We start from the raw sequence: 13,867 nt of genomic DNA on the forward strand, positions 1-13,867 counted from the left end.
CAAGTCTCCTTTCTATATTTCTTCTTCAATCAATTTACAGGCTATCTCACTAAGGAAACAACACTAAGGAACCCATATATTACTGTCTAATGAATTCTAGTAATCATCTAGTATAAATTCTAGTAATTTATGCATATACATGTAAACGTATCTCTGCTGAGAGCTAGAGAGAACGCAAAGGCAAAGGCACTTGCAAGGATGCGGCTGACCTGCAGCATATGACGCCTCAAGTGCCAATTAGGAGTGACTCCCAAGCACTACCACCTGCTGATTAAACACCCAAAAGGAAACAAAAATCTCTGCACCTTGCTTTTATCATGTGGAAACCAAATTTATCCAAATCTGATGTTATGCCAATAGACTGCATACGTATGGACCTTGGCATGCTAAGAAATAAGAAATTTCTAAGAAGCTATTTGGGAGTGGGAAGACCCACGCCTGGCAGTGGCCAAGGAATATTCCTGACTGGACGCTCAGACAAACACGCAATGCTGCTAACAAATGCAAGGTTCCTCCTATGTGCAAATCATGCCCGTGTTGATTTTTAGAAAAGCAAGTATAAGTCTGAAGTCACCAGCTACTGAAATTATGAATAACACATATAGCAAACGCACCCATAAATCCATACATGCACCCAAACAAAACCACTCACTTCCACAGACAATTTTTGGCAGGGAAACTATATACATACCTCACGGACTTTCTCAATCGCGTAGGTAAATATATAAGCAATAACAATCCATTCTTGAACTGAAGGTTGTTGTTCCATTTGTACAAGGACCACAAATGTATAAAGCATCAAAAACCCTAAGTATGCCAACTAAAAAAAAAAGATAAATTAATTACACAATAAACGTTTTACTTGTGAAGAGTTTTCATGCATGTACATGAAGAAAAAGAAATCCTTGTCGTGTTCAAAGCTTCAATCATAGGACATTTTAATGGGGGCCGGGGATATAGCTCAAGCAATAAGCACAAGATGACTTTCCAATTCTCTGGAACTTTATCCCTAAACCCAGAGGCTGCTAAGTTTGGACTATACTAAAGAAACAAGCAAATAAAAAGCTTTTTTTTTTTTTGGCGAGGGGGTTACACCCGGCAATGCACAGAGGTTACCTTCTGGCTTTGCACTCCTGGCAGAGCTCGGGGGAAATATATGTGATGATGGGAATCGAACCCGAGTCAGCCACGTGCAAGGCAAACACCCTACCTGCTGTACTACTGCTCAAGCCCCAAAAATGAAAAGCTTTGATGACTAAAGTAAATCTTCGGGGGCTGGAGCAATAGCACAGCAGGTAGGCATTTGCCTTACACGCGGCTGACCCGGGCTCGATTTCCAGCATCCGATATGGTCCCCTGAGCAGTGCCAGGGGTAATTCCTGAGTGCAGAGTCAGGAGTAACCCCTGTGCACTGCCAGATGTGACCCCCCCCCAAAAAAAAACTAAAGTAAATGTTCAGCTGGAGCGATAGCACAGTGGTAGGGCGTTCGCCTTACAAGCGGCCAACATGGCAGACCCGAGTTCGATTCCTTTGCCCCTCTCGGAGAGCCCGGCAAGCTACCGAGAGTATCTCGCCCGCACGGCAGGGCCTGGCAAGCTCCCTGTGATGTATTCGATATGCCAAACACAGTAACAACAAAGTCTCCAATGGAGACGTTACTGGGCCCGCTCGAGCAAATCGACGATCAACGGGAGGGCCTTTACCTTTACCTTTAAATGTTCAGCTGAATTTTTCAATCAAAACAGAAATGGTCTTGGAGATGGAGAGATTGCTCAATGCGCTGAATATATGTTTTGCATGTGGGATGCACAGATCCCTGGTTGGTTGTGGCCAATACCACACACCATCCCTCAAAATAGAAATGACCTCCAAGATACAAAAGTGTTGTTCTAAAAACGCTGTCAAGCTTTCAGAGAAGGAAATGCAATCATGTCCTGAGGAAGGTGTTGGGTGGGAAAACAGTCGCTCAACAACACTCAAATGCTCATTTTTGTACAAAGTCCTTGGTATATTTCAAAAATATAAAAATGAAAAACTAAGTAAAAAACTTAAGTTTTCCTGGAATGGAGAGTGAAAAATTCATTCACGTAACCTCTGGATAGCTCTACAGGCTAAACGCAGGCTTCGCACTGAGGTGCACATTTGACCCATAGTACCACGGGATCTTCTAAGAACCTCCACAAATGAAGTTAAAATTAGAGGATGTGGGAAATTCTTTGCTTGTATGAGATGTCCTGGGTGTGAACACCAGATCTTCTCCTACCCATAAAGGACAAATCTCATGTGTTTCTTCAAGTCTATTTCTTTATGAACATATTTACTCTTTAATGTAGTAAAGGGGACAGAGATAGTACAGAAGGTAGGGTGTGTGCCTTACACATGGTGACCTGGGTTCATTCCCCCGCATTCCATATGGTCTCCTGAGCAATGCCAGGAGTGATCCCTATTGCAGTCAGGAGTATAACCCCTAAGCACTGCTAGCTGTGGCCCCCAAACAAAAAACTCTGTGTGCGTGTGTGTGTTAATAACATCTGTGGCAGGAAAGTGAATTATGTACCCTAATATGATTAAAGAAGGAACATATCACCTACAGAATCTAGATCATCATTTTTCAACCACTGGTCTACTGCAGTGGTTGTAACTGACAGTCCATGGACCTGTTTGCAGGAGAGTTGCCAGTCCATAGATGTAAAGAGACTGGAGAACACTGATCTAAATTATTTTTCACCATCATCAATTAAGTGAAAAACAGGTGCATTTCCAAAATGTTACACTTTACCTGCAAAATCCTAAAGCACAAAGAAATCATAAGAGTGTGTCAGACTCTTGTCAGTTAACCACATCAGTGTTTTCATTTTTTAAATATTTTTATTTTGGGGGTTTGGGGCCACAACAGACAATGCTCTGGGGTCAGTTACTCCTGTCTCTCTGCTCAGGAATTACTCCTGGTGATAGTTGAGAGATTATATGAGATGCCGGTGATTGAACCCAGTTTAGTTCCATGCAAAACAAGCACTCTACCTGCTGTTCTATTGCTCCAGGCCCCCATAATCAATATTTTTAGAAGATGATTTGCATTTACTACTAAGGTATATGATCAACTGTGTTTTGCAAGTTTCTAGTTTCAATCAGAGCTGACCAAGATTTGCACGTGTGCATGAAACCAAGCCAAACTTACTACTCTTTAAAATGGTAAATGGGGGCCAGAGCGATAGTACAGCAGGTAGGGTATTTGCCTTGCATAAAGCTGCCAATCTGTTTTGATTCCCAGCATTGAATAGGGTCCCCCAAGCACTGCCAGGAATAATTCCTGAGTGCAGAGCCAGGAGTAACGCCAGAGCACTGCAGGTTATGACCCAAGTCAAAAAGATAAAAATAAATAGATAAAATGGCAATTGGCTTTTCAGTGATCTATGTTTTATCAAGATTAGCACGAACTCTAGTCAGAAAGAAGGTCTAAGGAAAAAAAAAATATGCTCAATTAAAAATCATACCGTGTTAAACCAGAATTTTACAATTGGTGCATGATAAAAGGCATAAAACTTTCGTGTGATTGGAAGCTTTTTTGATTTTATTTGTATTTCCATTTCATTCTTTCCTTCACTGCTGTCCAATATTCTTACTTCTTTAAACACTTCCTAAAATAAATAAAAAGAATAGTTACTGTATATTTACCCACATTAATTTGCATTTATTTAAATTGTTTTCCTTCTTACCATGGGTATCTCTTCTGCTATGTTCTGAAAGTTGTTTTCACTATCCTCCATTGTCATTTGATGGGCATCTTGGGATTGTGGAATATGGGACATTTCAGCCTTAGTTTTATACTCTAGCATTAGTATAGCAGGTGGAACTAAAATGCTTAAAATAACCTAAAAATGTAAAAACAAGTATTTGCATTTTAAACTAATTAAAGAATATTATCAAGACTATAAAGCAACACAAATTCACTAAATAGTAGTAGCTGTTTTGCTCTTCGAAGGGTAAGGGGAAAAAAAACCCCTTCACTTTCCTTAACTATTTAGAGAGACACTTGAATTGTTTCTAAGAATAAACAAAACTTATATGAAGGCAGAAAAAAAGATATAGTCATTATCAGAGACTCTTAAGAATCGTATATCAGGGTCAGAGAGAAGGTACAGGATTAAGGCGCTTGCCTTTCAATGCAGCTGTGGCAAGTCTGATCCTTGGCATTAAATATGCCCCCACCCCCAAATAAATAAAAACCAAACAGAAAAAAAAAACCATCCTCTCAAGCACTGTTGGGGATCACTTCTGAGCACAGAGTCAGGAAAAGCCCTAAGCACTGCCAGCTGTGGTCCAACTCCACACCCCCACATATTTAAAAAAATCATCAGATTACTCTGACCAGAAAAAAAAACCTTTTTTTCCTTAAACAAAACTCAGGTCTTATTAAATTAAGATTAAGTTTTGGGCTGGAGCGACAGCACAGGGGTAAGGTGTTTGCCTTGCATGAGGCCAAGCAACCCGGTTGGCCCAGGTTTGATTCCTCTGTCCCTCTCGGAGAGCCCGGCAAGCTACCAAGAGTATCTCACCCGCATGGCAAAGCCTGGCAAGCTCCCCGTGATGTATTCGATATGCCAAACACAGTAACAACAAGTCTCACAATGGAGAGGTTACTGGGCTCGTTTGAGCAAATCAATGAACAATGGGAGGACAGTGCTACAGTGCTTAAGTTTTATTCCTGAATCTCTTTGCAAAGCATCAAATATTACTGATCCCCCCTCCTAAGAAAAGGCAGTCGGGCGGCGGGGGGAGGTGGCAGAGAGACAGCAGAGTAGACAGCAAGCTTGCCTTGCATCAGCTGACCTTGGCAACGCCCCAAGCAATGTCAGAGATGATCTCTGAATAACCCCTGCGCAAACTACATGTGGCCAAAAGAAAAAAATTAAATTTCTCTCTTCTTTTATTCTTATCACATACTTCATTATCAAATTGCTTCAATATATACCTTGTACCAGGAATTTTTCCTCATATTCAGCCTTCCCATCCACATATCAGATAACAACATTTGTGTACAGGTGTGGGCTACAAAAGGTCTAAGTCTTGAAGAAACTGCTAATTTAAGGCAGGTGGAATTACTCCAGTTTTTCAGTTCATAAGTGAGCAATTTCATAGCCATGGTTTCATCTTGTCTGAAAGATTGTTCTAATAATTCCACTGCCAACTGACCAAAATCACTGTCAAAAGATAAAAGCCAAAAACATCAAGAGTTTACCAAATTGTTTTAAACCATTTAAAATGCATTCAGAATATGCTCCACTTTTAAATATTTCAGAGTCAAGAAACTACCAGGAATTATGTTTTTAGATATGTACTATTATGTGAAAACCATGTCACATCAAGAACACAACTGAGGGCCAGAGAGATAGTACAGAGGGAAGGGAGTTTGCCTTGCATGCGGCCAACCCAGGTTTGATCCCCTCCATCCCATATGGTCCCCTGAGCATCACCAGGGGTAATTCCTGAGTGCAGAGCCAGGAGTAACCTCTGAGCATCATTGGGTGTGACACAAAAAGCAAAACAAACAGAAAAACCCAGGACTGAAGAATCAGGGTATTTCTCAAAGCACTTTCCTTCTGATCCTAAAAACAAAGCTACAGTCTCATAGGAAAGTCAAGCTGACAATCTTAACCACAGTGCTCTGTTCAGAAAGTCTCTATACATCACTCGACATAAGAATTGGCACCCATCAGGGAACAAACACGTAAACAGGAAGTAACCTAAACATAAAAAACAATCTGAATCTTAAATACCTTTGTGATCCCTGCTTGAATTCTTTTTTAATAACTAACCTCGCTCTCTACGAAAAAGGACCAATTTGGGAAGAAAGTTCCTATCAAAAAGCATCAAACGCAGTTTTATAGCTTGTGTATATTATCCTACCACCCAAAATGCTCTTCTAGTTGAATTAAACTTATTTCGTTGGGCCCAGATTAAATCTTCTTTCCATAATGCTTCAAATCAATCTCTCCCTCTCCCTCTTTCTTCCCTCCCTCCCTCCGCCACACCCAGCAATGCTCAGGGGTTCCTGGCTCAGCACTCAGGAATTACTCCTGGCAGTGCTTGGGGAACCATATGGGATTCTGGGGATTGAACCCGGGTCAGCCGCATGCAAGTCAAAGACCTACCCACTGTACTATCATTCTGGCCCCCAAATATGACTTTTTCTAATCTACTAGCATATGTGATTGTTAAACTGGCACCTGGCATTTCTTATAGAAATTTTTGGACTGCAAACTTTAACAACAGCCGATTTCTCACACACACACACACACACACACACACAAAAGCAACAGAGTTTCTAACTAAAAAAAAAAAAGTCTATTTATTTATTGGTTGGGTTTTTGGGCCACACTTGACAGTGCTCAGGGCTTACTTATGGCCCTTGGTCAGGAATCAACCCTATGTGGCTTGTGGAGCCATACACAAGTGCCGGGGATCAAACCCTGGTTAACTGGGAGCCAGGCAAGTGCCCTACCTGCTGTACTATCTCTTTAGCCGTACTTAATATATTTTTAAAAACTTTTAATTATGCCAATAAAGTTATACATAAATACACATATCCCTGTTATAAGCTCCAGCTGAACATATGCTCTATTTCATATTTTATTTTTTGGTTTTGGGGCCATACCCAGCGATGTTCAGGGCTCACTCCTGGCTCTGTGTAAAGGGATCAATCCTGGCAGTGCTCAGGGGACCATATAGTATAATCTGGGTTGGCTGCATACAAGGCAAGAATCCTGCCCATCATACTATTATTGCTTCAGCATGCCAATTTTGTATTTTCAAAATGTCTCAAGTATTTAATGTGTCAAATAAATACTCACTTAGAATACTGCTTCAATTCCTCTGAAGTATCATCTACAAGGTCACTCTGCTTTGCTTCATATGCCATTGAACGATAGATCTTACAGGCGACTAATGCTTTAGCCATTGATTCTTCACCATGCTGCCAGAGAAAACGAGCCATAACCTGCCTCTTCATAAGACATGCCCAAATCAACAGTTCATTAAGTGGGTAAGGGAAGCGCTTGGTTTCTGGGTCATCAATATCTACAATTTCATCTTTGGTTCTTTTCTTTTTTCCTTCATCCATAGTTGTATCAATCTTCAAAGGAAAATACAAATTAGAAGGTTCACTATAATACGGCCATATGATATTCAAGCTAATGATAATCTTTATAAAATCTCAACACTATTCTTCAATTTCATGAAGCTGCACAAATAGGAATACTATATATATTTCACATATGTGGCTTTTATTATAGCTCAAAATTCATCATTAAAAAACGGCACTTCCAAAAAAGGAAAAGTCTTCATAAAAACATTATTGCCAAGATTAAAGAAAGGACCTAGACATTTTAACTAGTAGCTGGTAAAAAAATCATAATCTTAATAAAAGTTTAGTTAACACCTCTTATCCGTGGTCAAGTAAGTAAAATGGAGTAAGAAATTAGGCAGTTAAGCATTTGTCATTTTTTTTTAAAATCTGGTTTTACCATAGTTACATATAAGAAACTTAGTTCACAGTAATTGTACATGGGAAAAGAAAGAAAGATATCTAAAATCAAAATAATTCCTATTAAAGCCAATATTTTTTTATTTCATAATATCAAGTAATGATCTAGAACACAATCCAGAATATAGAAAAGGTAGTATTTAAAGAAATATACCTTTGGTCGGTAGGGCTGTGCTGTTTTAATAAAATGATTATGTCTCATTTTTTCCTTTTTATCTGCTCTATTGCCAAAAGATTCATGACTCTTTCGCAACTGAGGGGTGCTGCTGGAGGTATTCCGGCCAGACCTCTGGAAACAAAGGCTTTTTTGTTTTTATGGGTTTAAATGTGCTAATTACAAAAATTCAAAAATAAGTCTTTATATACTTCAAAGTATGTGTACAGTAACACATACATGCTTTTTATAGGAATTTGAATTACATTTTATTGTTATTACAATCTTAAAGTCTCGTATTTTTAAGGACAACACTACTTTCAGTATCCTATTAAGAACATTTTCACTTTCAAGGTGTATGAGTCAATTTTAAAGTACATACATGTCCGCCAATATATTACATACCCGGTTATTTCCACCAAGGCTATTATATATTAATCGAAAACGCTTCCGAGTATAGGTGCATCTATAGGTTCCTCCCATTAGATATTCAATAACAAGTCCTATATCAATTAGAGTGATTTTATATCCTGGAGGAAGGTTTCCCTGCAAAAGAAAAAGTAATTGTAAATCAAAAGGAATAATATTTCTCAGTAATTCCATGATATACTCAGGAATTGCCTACTCCACAAATAATAATAGTTGTTATAGGAAGCCCAATTGTGACAGCTATTTTTTTTTTTTTTTGCTTTTTGGGTCTTGAGATTTTATCAGTCTCTCCTTTCTCAAATCTCTTCGATAGCCATGTCCACTTGCCGACATACCAAATTCCACAGGATGGATATGTCGTTCCCAACGTTCTCCCTTCCGAAATCCGACACGCCATTTCGTCGGTAAAGAAACAAACAGCACCCGGCCCAGACAAGGTCAGACTGAACACCTGAAGAACCTGCCGTTAGTACTCATCAATACACTGGCTCGGCTCTTCACTCGCTACCTGTCTGAATGCAAGGTTCCGTCCCAATGGAAAACCAGCAGGACCGTACTACTGTTCAAGAAGGGAGACATCCATGACATTGGCAACTATCGCCCGATCTGCCTATTGTCTGTCATCTACAAGTTGTTCACTCGAGTCATCCTAAATAGGATTGGCAGAACACTAGATGAAGGACAACCATGCGAGCAAGCCGGGTTCCGCAAAGGATTCAGCACCATCGACCATATCCACACGATAACCAAGCTCATTGAGGTTTCTCGGGAGTTCAAGATGCCGCTCTGTTTAACGTTCATTGACTTAAAGAAGGCCTTTGATTCTGTTGAGACGGAAGCGGTCATTGAAGCCCTAGCCAATCAGGGCATTCAAGCCCAATACATCAGGATCCTCCGTGAGCTGTATTGCGGATTCACTACCAGGATCTCACCATTCTACAAAGAAGTGATCGTTGACGTCAAGAGAGGGGTGCGGCAGGGTGATACCATTTCACCGAAACTCTTCAGTGCCACCCTCGAGAACATCATGCGACGACCGGAATGGGAAGGAATGGGAGTGAAGATAGATGGTCGGCAACTACACCACCTCCGCTTTGCTGATGACATGGTTCTAATAACACCAAACATCAGCCAAGCGGCACAAATGCTGAACGACTTTGACCGTGAATGTGGAAAGGTCGGACTACAGCTGAATCTTACGAAGACAATGTTTATGAGAAACAGCCTTGTTCCTGATGCCCCATTCGCTCTCAACGGAACAACCATCTCTGAATGCAACAGCTATGTGTACCTAGGTCGAGAAGTCAACATGACAAATGACCTGGCACCCGAGCTGCGCAGGAGGAAGAGAGCGGCTTGGAACGCCTTCAAGAGCGTTGACGAAATAGCTAAGAGGATGAAGAACCTCTGGATCCGGGCACATCTCTTTGATTCCACTGTTTTTCCTGCATTAACATATGCCTCAGAGACCTGGGCCCTATACAACCAGGATGAGAACACTATTCGGGTCTCCCAAAGAGGAATTGAAAGAGCTATGCTTGGAATATCATGTTTCACTCAAATGAGAGAAAGAATCTGGAGTTCTGATATCCGTCGATGATCAAAACTCAGGGATGCTGTCTCGTTTGCCAAGGTGTCAAAACTCAGATGGGCTGGTCACGTAATGAGATTTAAAGACGACCGCTGGACTAGAGCTATTACGGACTGGATTCCACGGGATGTCAAAAGACTGCGTGGCTGCCCACCTACCAGACGGTCAGACTTCTTCATCAAGATCATGAACGATCAGTTTGAGGCTCTTCATGTTCCCAGAGCGAACAGACGCCATTGGGCCACACTAGCACGCGACAGGGACAAATGGATATGTTACTGGCGCCCGCTCGAGCAAATCGACGATTAACGGAAAGTTAAGTGATTAAGTGCTTTATGGGTCACACCCGGCGATGCTCATGGGTTACTTCTGGCTCTGCACCCAGGAATCACTCCTGGCAGTACTCAGGGGACCATATGGGTCACCGGGAATTGAACCCGGTGCAAGGTAAACGCCCTACCCGCTGTGCTATTGCTCCAGCCCCTTAACTTTTTTATTGAATCATTGTGAGACAGACCCTTACAAGTTCATGATTGGATTTCAGTCATACAGTATTCCAACACCCATCCTTCCACCACTGTATATTTCCCAGCACTAGTGTCCCCCAGGTTCCCTCCCATCATCCCCATCTGCCTCTATGGCAGGTGCTTTTTTCCTTTCCCCTCCTCTCTCCTTCCCCAACCCCTACTTTGGGCACTGTGGCTTGCAATATTGATGTTGAAAAGTTATAAAGAATATCCCTTTACCTACTTTTAATCCTCAGATCTTGTCCAGTGTGATCATTCCCAGCTATTATTGTCATACTGGTCTCTTCTCTATCTTATCTACCCTCACCCCCACACATACTTGTGGATAGTTCCAACCACTGACCGGTCTTCCTAATCCCTGTTTTCCCTGGCCATGGATATTAGTCTTCTACTATATATATATTTTTATATACCACAAATGAATGCAGTAATTCTATATCTGTCCCTCTCCTTCTGACTCATTTCACTTAGCATGATACTCTCCACGTCTAACCATTTAGAGGCAAATTTCATAACTTCATTTTTCCTAACACGAACTATCTTTAGAGAAGAGATCTGCTGCAGGGTTTCCCTTTGTAGACGGGGGTTTGAAGGTCTGAGATCTCAAAAGTTATGGCTCACAGACCACAGAATACAGCAAAAAGACAATGTGATATCTTCATTTCCTGAATTTATAAAGGGGCTAAGCAACTTGTTCCTTTAACTCCCCATAAGCAACTTCTACGAGTCAAATATTCCATTTCAAGATGGCATACATGAATTATTCTCCTACAAAAAATAATGCTACGAGTATCATGTTTCTAAATGAGACTGTAACTGCATACGGAATTCGTAATCTTGAAATCAGTTTTGGAAGAAGCATTCAAAGGGCTCTTTTAAGTACAGAAGAAACTTCCCAACATGTGGCAGTTGAGCATGGAACTCACTAATGGTGCGTATGGTTGCCTTCTATTAGATTAAGAAAGGTTAAAAGCACAGCAATTAATCATCACAAATGAACTTTTATTAATACATTTTCTGATAATTCCATTTGCCATTCCTTTAAGTTTGTTTGTGCAAATAATATGAAATAAATTTGTTATATGCCTACCAAAGGGCAAACTTGGGGTGGGGGGACATTGGTGGTGAGACTGGGAATATTGTATACCTTAAGTAACTCCATTATGAACAACTCTGTAATCAGTGTCTTCATAAAAAATTGTTTTAAATGACTATGAATTTTAGAACTATTACTTCACAAAATACCCCAAAAGAAAATTATCAGTGTATCAAGTTTAGTTGCTACAGAATGGCCTGAGATTGAAAAATCAGTATTATATATTTAGTCACTGTCAACCCTGGATTAAAAAAAGGAAGGAAAAGTATACATCTCAGCATTTTTATTGGAAAAACTTGCCTTGGAACAGCCTGGGGATTACTGGTAGAGCACCTGCCCCGCACCACCCCACACTGTGTCTGAGTTAAATTCCTGGCTTTGCTGGTATAATCCACACACAACAGCCAACTGTGCGGCAACATGACCTAGTGTACAACCCACAATGAATCAAAATAATACAAAGCAACAGACAAGAAAAGAAACAAACGTCCCCTGAAGACCACCATTGTTATTTCCCTCAATGAAAATAAATTTTATTTACAGTGCCAGGAAAAATTAATTTCTTGAAACACAAAGAAGATACACTGCCAATGATCTCCTGTATGGACATTATGGACTGAAATATTTCACTGGAGTATTGTAAATACTGGAGTATTGTAAAATTCTTCTCACTTTTATCTCAAATTACTGAAAACTTGGCTTAATTCTGTACTATTCTTTTTCGTGGTTTCTATTGGTCTTTACTCCTATCTCACAATAAAGTTAGTCCTAATTTTAGAAGATGTTATAAAAAAATTCTAGGTTCTATTTCTAAGTTTTTTGGGACACTGGCAAGATAGAAATGGTTTTTGCAAACAACATTTAAAAACAAAACAAAACAAAAAAATCAAAAATGATGCCTTACCTGTTTCACATCTCGAACAAGGTGAAATAGCATTGGATTAGTTGGACCTTGTTTCTTTAGGAAAAAATAAATAAAAAGAAACTATTACTTATCTTCTAAAATAACATCAACAACTTTTTTATTTATAGGCCTTTCATTAAATTACTTGTACAAAATTATATAGTGTCAAAGTCAAATAAATTTTGTTCACAACATGGAAGCTGTAACAATGTTATGTTGTCATGCTTACCATCAATACAATGCATAATTTGTAATACTGTTTTTTTGTTTTGTTTTGGTTTTTTGCTTTTTGGGTCACACCCAGGGATGCTCAGGGATCACTCCTGGCTCTGCACTCAGGAATTACTCCTGGTGGTGCTTGTGAGACCATATGGGATGCTGGGAATTGAACCTGGGTCAGCTGTGTGCAAGGCAAGAGCCCTACCCGCTATGCGATCACTCCAGCCCCATAATTTGTAATACTTTTATTTTCTAAAAGCCATGCCAATATGTGCAGCCTTTACAAACATATCTTAGATTTAAGTTTGTTGTTCTTCCAATGATGATGAAGGTGTATGTTGTTTCTTGTTAAAAAGTCTGTCTTTATCTTTTCTGGGGGTTTTGGGCCATACTCAGCAATATTCAGGGGTTTACTCCTACACTCAGGAATCACTTCTTGCAGGCTCAGGGAGCCATATGGGATGCCAGGGATCGAACTCAGGTTGGCTACATGCTAAGAAAGCAAGTGCCCTTCCTGCTGTCCTGTCTCTCTAGCCCAAGTCTCTTCCTACCACTAATCAAACTTGAACCATCTAGATTTTTTTTTTTTTTTTGCTTTTTGGGTCACACCCAGCGATGCTCAGGGGTTATTCCTGGCTCATGCACTCAGGAATTACTCCTGGCGGTGCTCGGGGGACCATATGGGGTGCTGGGAATCAAACCTGTGTCGGCCATGTTGGCTGCGTGCAAGGCAAACACCCTACCCGCTGTGCTATCGCTCCAGTCCCGAACCATCTAGCTTTTAATATTTATGTATATGCCATCTTCTCCTTATTACCTTATTTTCTACTTATGTATACTTCAGGCGAAATATGTTTCATTTTATAGTATTCTTATTTGATGGTAACCTAAATTTTGAAAAACCACCCAGAAGCATATTTCCCTTATCAAAACTGAGGTAAAAGGCTCAAAATACATTCTTCAAAAGTTTTTTGATCAAAAATAGGCTAACAAATTATTTATTTTTTAAATTAGGGCTGGAGCGATAGCACAGCGGTAGGGCATTTGCCTTACACGCAGCCAACGTGGCTGACCCGAGTTCGATTCCTCCGCCCCTCTCGGAGAGCCCGGCAAGCTACCGAGAGTATCTCGCCCGCACGGCAGAGCCTGGCAAGCTCCCCGTGATGTATTCGATATGCCAAACACAGTAACAACAAAGTCTCCAATGGAGACGTTACTGGGCCCGCTCGAGCAAATCGATGATCAACGGGAGGGCCTTTACCTTTACCTTTACAATTAGTGAAATGCCATGAGGTACAGTTATAGACTTACAAATTTTTGTGCTTGGGTTTCAGTTATACAGTGATCAAGTACCCATCCCTCCACCAGTGCCCATCCTCCACCACCATGGGTCCCATCATCCC

The 13,867-nt window shown here is 40.5% G+C and overlaps 1 protein-coding gene across 2 annotated transcripts in view; it reads right to left on the bottom strand.

The window, feature by feature from the left end:
- Positions 1-13,867, bottom strand: part of TRPM7 (transient receptor potential cation channel subfamily M member 7) — a 104,860-nt gene that overhangs the window by 36,501 nt on the left and 54,492 nt on the right. For both annotated transcript variants that reach the window (XM_056135351.1, XM_056135352.1), the window contains 8 exons: positions 12,246-12,299; positions 8,104-8,244; positions 7,699-7,833; positions 6,853-7,133; positions 4,974-5,202; positions 3,718-3,873; positions 3,496-3,639; positions 692-820 (listed from right to left, as the gene is read on the bottom strand). In XM_056135351.1, the coding sequence (XP_055991326.1) occupies positions 692-820; positions 3,496-3,639; positions 3,718-3,873; positions 4,974-5,202; positions 6,853-7,133; positions 7,699-7,833; positions 8,104-8,244; positions 12,246-12,299 (1,269 nt within the window). The remainder of the gene's footprint in view (positions 1-691; positions 821-3,495; positions 3,640-3,717; positions 3,874-4,973; positions 5,203-6,852; positions 7,134-7,698; positions 7,834-8,103; positions 8,245-12,245; positions 12,300-13,867) is intronic.

Source organism: Sorex fumeus, unplaced genomic scaffold, assembly GCF_029834395.1.
Source record: "Sorex fumeus unplaced genomic scaffold, SorFum_2.1 ptg000111l, whole genome shotgun sequence".
Classification (NCBI taxonomy): domain Eukaryota; kingdom Metazoa; phylum Chordata; class Mammalia; order Eulipotyphla; family Soricidae; genus Sorex; species Sorex fumeus.